General features: G+C 35.7%; 1 protein-coding gene across 1 annotated transcript in view; it reads right to left on the bottom strand.

The window, feature by feature from the left end:
- Positions 1-1,251: 1,251 nt before the first annotated feature.
- LOC126440335 (molybdenum cofactor biosynthesis protein 1-like) overlaps positions 1,252-6,000 on the bottom strand; it is a 370,799-nt gene continuing 366,050 nt past the window's right edge. Inside the window, exon 7 of the mRNA XM_050090618.1 lies at positions 1,252-1,307. Coding sequence (XP_049946575.1) covers positions 1,252-1,307 — 56 coding nt within the window. The remainder of the gene's footprint in view (positions 1,308-6,000) is intronic.

The following is a 6,000-nucleotide window of genomic DNA, read 5'->3' as shown; positions in this document are numbered from 1 at the left end:
AGGGCATGAACCATTAATTTAAACTGTGTTTTAATAATCATTCTTGAACTTTACGGAAACTGGTTCACCCTGTTATTTCATCCTAATCATACATCTGTATAGGGTTCCTTCCTGGTGTTTGATTAATCCGAGTGTCCTGTTTTACAGACTTATGAAGTTCCAAGTTAATATAAAGAGGCACCATTTAAATAGCTTTAGTGTAAATAATAAAAATGTTTTCTTAACTATTGCAAAGTGTTGTAGTTTGGTTACATAAAATTCAATCAGAGTGAAGCCAAGTTACTAAAAACTGTTAGATGGCTATACAGAATTAGTTCAAAGAATGATAGCTTTTGAAAGTTAATTCCACCAAGAAAGAGGTTTTCTTTAAGTGAAATGTTCAGTTAAAAAGTGTGTGCTTTAGTGTCTAAGTATTTAAGTTTCTTGATTATGGAAAGTGCTTTTCTAAAGGTTGTCCCCCCCACCCCGGCTAATTTTTTTTACCTTCCTCGAAGTTATCTACTGGGCTTTTTCTTTTTTAAAAACATAATGCATAAAGATGTAGCCCAAAATTGTTTAAGTGGGGTAATTTATTTGAAGAGCCAAACTAAACAGTAGCAAGAAAGTAGGCAAAATTCACATTTCTGCTTCTCCAATACTTCACTATTTCATTGCCAGGATAGGTTGGTGACCATTAAGTACATGTTTCATACCACTAAATGAACTTGAAAATGAGTTGTCCTAGCTTCAGTATATTATTATTCATACTGTGTTTCTATCTAGCCACTGGGTAAGATCTTAGGAAAAGAAGTGAATAGTCAAATTTTCTTATCCATTAGATGCAACACATGGTAAATCCTGTAAGAAGGATAACTCTATTGATTATCTTTTCCTATAAACAGGACTATCCTTCCATAGTGTATTTTATTTGGAAACTAAATTAAATTTTAGTAAGAGGGTTATACGTGGCAACATAGAGACAGGGTTTCTGTTATTTACGTAAAAGCATACTAATATCATAATGGTAGTGTTATAAGGTCCTATTAATGTGTGGTCATGACATTTGTTAAATGTCTCACCACATTCCTATTGAAACTATTTACTCTTCTTGTAAATAACACCTATGACAATTTTATACAAATGTCCACTAAGACTTTGCTCGTCAACTTTCATTTAGGTAACAGCGATCTTTAGATGTATTTAAATCAGTACTGTTAAGAAATACTGACTAGCTTTATTTTCAAGAATCTCAAGTTTAAGTTATACACACTGTTATCCTCCAATAAGAATCATTGGCCGATTCTTCATCTTTGACAGGTTTAGCATGCCTGCAATGCAAAACATTATCTTTTGTATTAACAGATGAAATCCAACTTTTTAAATTTAATAAATGCTTATACAAACATAAAGTTTCTTCAAAAAATGTATTTCTGACAACTTCCTGTCACAGATAATTTTCACTGAATGTTGCAACCCAGTTATATTGCTGATGAGAAGCAAATGTTGATCTTTTCCCTCTCTTCCTTCACCATCTCCTGTTTTCAGAATGAGATTTTCACTCTGCAGCGGAAACAAGGTACTGGCAGAAGTAAAGCTGTGAGTACCGGACGTGAGTCGTGCTTTGGTAGAGCACTTGCCTGCGAAAGGCAAAGGTCCCGAGTTCGAGTCTCGGTCGGGCAAACAGTTTTAATCTGCCAGGAAATTTCATCTCCAGTTTTGTTCACCTTGACATATTTCTACCAAAAAGACTACCCCAATGGATCCACTGCTTATATTTAACACACAGTAAATTCAGTTCAAATATTTCCTTAACAGAGGATGTGCATTGACGAGCTTGAATTAATCAGAAAAATATAAACAGATACTAACCATTCCACAGCTCTTACAAAATACTTGCATTAAGTAATCATCAAAGCTACTTTTTGTACAGCAAGAGGACTAACAGTCAAAATGGTGCTACATGCTACAGGCAGTGCAATACAGTTTATTTTACTCATTGCTACAGCAATAAATGTACTTATAAAAATATTCAGACTTAGACTATAATCAAATACAGAGAGAGAAAATATTCTAACTAAAGAGATATAGCAGCCATAGGCAGAAACAAATAAAAAAACTGATACTAATCTTAGCTTTGAGGACCAAAAGTTTCTTCATCTGGAAAACACAAAAAGAGAAATGAGACTGTTCAAGAATTAAGGATGAAAATTCAGGATCTTGAGTCAAGGAAGATGGACATGATGAAATTCAGTTGCGAAAGAGCAGCAGATGATGTAATTTTAAATGCTGAGAAATAAGATCTCTTCAAGAGGAGCCACCAAAAGGTCAAATAAGTGAAAAACAAGCTGAAAATACCGGTAAATGGGCTAAAATGGCGGCAAATAGATAAACGAAACAGAAAGATAGTGCTGAAGAACAGGCAACCAAACAACCACAACAACAACAACAATAATAATAACAGCACATTGTAGCAATATATAATAGCAGTCCCACAACATCTGGAGGAAGATTTTCCACTAACAGAACAATAAATTCATGAAGCCATCAAATCATTCCAACACTTCAAAGCAACAAATGAAGACTCCACTACAGAAAAATTATTGAAATAGTCAGAACACACAAATGATCTACAACTGCTGTTTGAGAACATTTGGAAAGCTGAAGAGATTATTGAAAGCATTAATCCACAGCTATGAAAAAAAGGGGACACACAAAATGTCAACAATTGCAGAGATGCCTGACTTCTGCCAGTGGTATACAAAATATTATCAAAAATTCTCTGGACAGAGTTGTAGAAACTTTAGACAAATAACTGGGAGAATCTCAAGGAGCTCTAGAAAGGGAATACCCTGCACAGAACAGATGTTTATTAGAAAATCGATAATTCTCCACATACTGTTAATCACCAAACCTATAATAGTATCATGTATAGGTTTCAAGAAAACATTTGATTTGGTAGGCAGAGAAATTATAGGTAAAATCATCAAAGAATTTTGTGTTAAAGCAAACATAATCCTCAAAACACTAGCAAATAGGATGGCAGAAGCTAAATTTATGGGAGAAGTATCTCAACCATTTGAAATAAAAACTGATGTTAGACAAGGGGACAGTTTATCACCTTTACTGCAACACTGCATTCTAGAAAAAATAGAAAGTATCTGGAATTTGGAGAAAAAAAAATCACAAAATTGAACCAATAATTTTAGGATGAAAAACAAATGGAATTAAGGTAAACTGCCTGGCTTCTGCAGATGATTCTGATATACTTTCAAAAAATCTGGCAGACAGTTATTGAAAGAAATCTTTTGGAAGAAATAGCAAAGGGAGCTGGTCCCAAAATTTCAGCCGAAAAAACAACATTGATGACAATTTCAAACAATGCATCAACACTCTTAGAAAAACAAAAATGTAAAATAGCATTAGGAAGTAAATTTAAATATATTGGACAAACTGTACAACAAAATGGACTAGAAGAATTAACAGTAGATGCAAGAGTCAGCAAACTGGAGAGAGCAAATCGTTTGACAAAGGATATTTACAACAAGAAATGTACAACTAGAAAAACAAAACTAAGACACTATCCCACAGTGGTATGACCAGGATGTTTATATGGTTGAGGATGCCTAATGATGAACTATAAGCTGGACAGAACAGAGGTTCCTCAAAGGAGCATTATTAGAAAATAATGGTTGCAATACAAGCTACAGATGGCTGGAAAATGAGAAGTAATGAGGAGATCTACAAAAATTTTGAGAAAATATCAGAAGTAATGGCTAAAAGAAGATTAATCTTTTTTAGAGACCTCTACTGAATGAGTAGTTCTGGAAGAAGCAATCAATGATTGCATGGATTACAGAAATAAGAAAGAAACAACATCAAACAATCAGAAATAATAGAAAGAAAACTTTTTACAGATAAAATACTGAATTTAAAAGGATCATCACCTCTCCAAGATCAAAATTAATTTCATCCCTCTCAATAAGACCGTGAAAACCAGAAATAAAATTCATAAATATGATATTGCAAAGCTCAAAATCAATCAAAACATATTGGAACAATGCCACCAGTAACTGACAGTTGAATCCCATAAATGGGCAGACATTGACTCCATGATCCAACAAGCAGCTAATACTAAAATCCTGACAGCTAAAAAGAGGAATCATACATGGTGGAATGAGGTTTGTGGTGAGGTGGTGGGCCAAACAGCAAGTGCATGGAAAAAGTGGAACTCTACCAGGAGACCTGATGATTTTGATGTATTCCATGAAGTTCGAAAATATGCAGCCAGAACTCTACGAAGGGCTAAGCAGTTGCATGAGAAACAGCAGTTATAACAGATCGATCAGCGTTTCCAGATAAACAATGTCAGAGACTTCTATCAGACGTTCAAATCGAATTTGAAAGGATACCAAGCCCCTAGTTTTTGTTTTAGAGACGAAAATGGAAAGCTCAGTGTTGTGTACATAGTTCCGCGTATTCAGCGCGTACACAAATTTCCCACTAGAGTGAGCCCCGCTAAACACAACAGCGCAGGCGCAGCACTCATCCATCTCCGCACTACGAGATGGCGCTGCCACAGAGACGGACCAAATTCTGCTTCCGCCGATTCACGTATTAATATGTAACACAGCCAATGAGATTGCTGCTAAGATAGAACACTTTCTCCTCGCGCATCACACTCGCGCAGTGATACATGAACGTGCGAGGTATTATAACGAGTGTAAAGACCTTCGACCAGTCAGTCTGCATTTGTCTGCACCAGTCTGCATTAGTCTGTACCAGTCTGCATAGTCTGTACCAGTCTGTACGAGTTCTACAATTGTCTGTACCAGTCCATAGTCAAGATTCAGTTTGCGCCTAATAAGATTACCATATTCCTGTACATTGCCATGAAGATAAATGTATAGACACTTTCGTCAAGTACCCGAGATATATGTGAGAATAAGATTAATGTATCAATACCAAAGGAACTTCAGATTGTCAATTGTAAATAGCATCCAGAATCAAGTTAAGTAATTTTTATATTTGTTATTATTTTAATAAATGTATGTGAAAACTAATCAAGTTCTGTTTAAAGTTGGTCACCGTCAATCTGCTACTCTCAGCGTGCAAGTGGCATTTCTATCGTCTGACCTAATGGCAGAAGATAAATACGCCATGATAAGACCACGAGACATATTGCTGACACTCGCTTACTTTGTTAGAGCAACAAGTCAAATAATCTGATGGTGTGTGCACTGAAGGTCTTACAGTACGCACACCACACTCGGCCTGACCAACAAAAAAACTGCAAGATAATGTCTCGTTACTTTGAAAACCTACTTAATTGTGATGAACCGAAAGAAAGATTCGCTGTATGTGCCCCAATCCACAAACTACCCCTCATCTCCATCTAGTAAAGAGGAGACCAAAGAGATCATCAACAACTTTAAGAATAATAAGGCAGCTGAAGAGGATTCAATAGTGGTGGAACTACTGAAGCTGGCAAATAATGAAACTCTAGATATACTAGTCCAACTTTTTGAGGAGATCTGGAGAGGTAGGATGATACCAACTGAATGGCAGTCAGCTTTAATCCATCGTCTACACAAAAAAGGTGATAAATAGAATGTCAATAACTATAGGGGTACCTCATTAGTATCTGTTCCATATAAGATTCTCTCGAAAGTGATACAGAATAGAATAGAAGATCATTGTAACCAACTGATTGGGGACTATCAAGCTGGTTTCCAAAAGGGTGATTCTTGCGCAGAACAGATCTTTAACCTGAAGAACATCATGAGGTACAAAAAAAAATTGGAAGAAATAACTATGTGGTCATGTTTGTTGATTTTCAGAAAGTATATGACTCCATCGACTGACATGCATTAATGAATATTTTGGAAAAGTTTGGGGTGGATAATACATCAAGAAAGCTGATCAAACAAACTCTTGCTAACACAGTGTCGAAAATTAAACTTATGGGTGAGGTATCTGAACCCTTTACAATCAGAACGGACATAAGACGAGGAGATGGACTAT

Source organism: Schistocerca serialis, unplaced genomic scaffold (genome assembly GCF_023864345.2).
Source record: "Schistocerca serialis cubense isolate TAMUIC-IGC-003099 unplaced genomic scaffold, iqSchSeri2.2 HiC_scaffold_1362, whole genome shotgun sequence".
Classification (NCBI taxonomy): domain Eukaryota; kingdom Metazoa; phylum Arthropoda; class Insecta; order Orthoptera; family Acrididae; genus Schistocerca; species Schistocerca serialis.
Note: the sequence above shows the minus strand (reverse complement) of the source record. Positions and strands in the feature narration are given on the sequence as shown.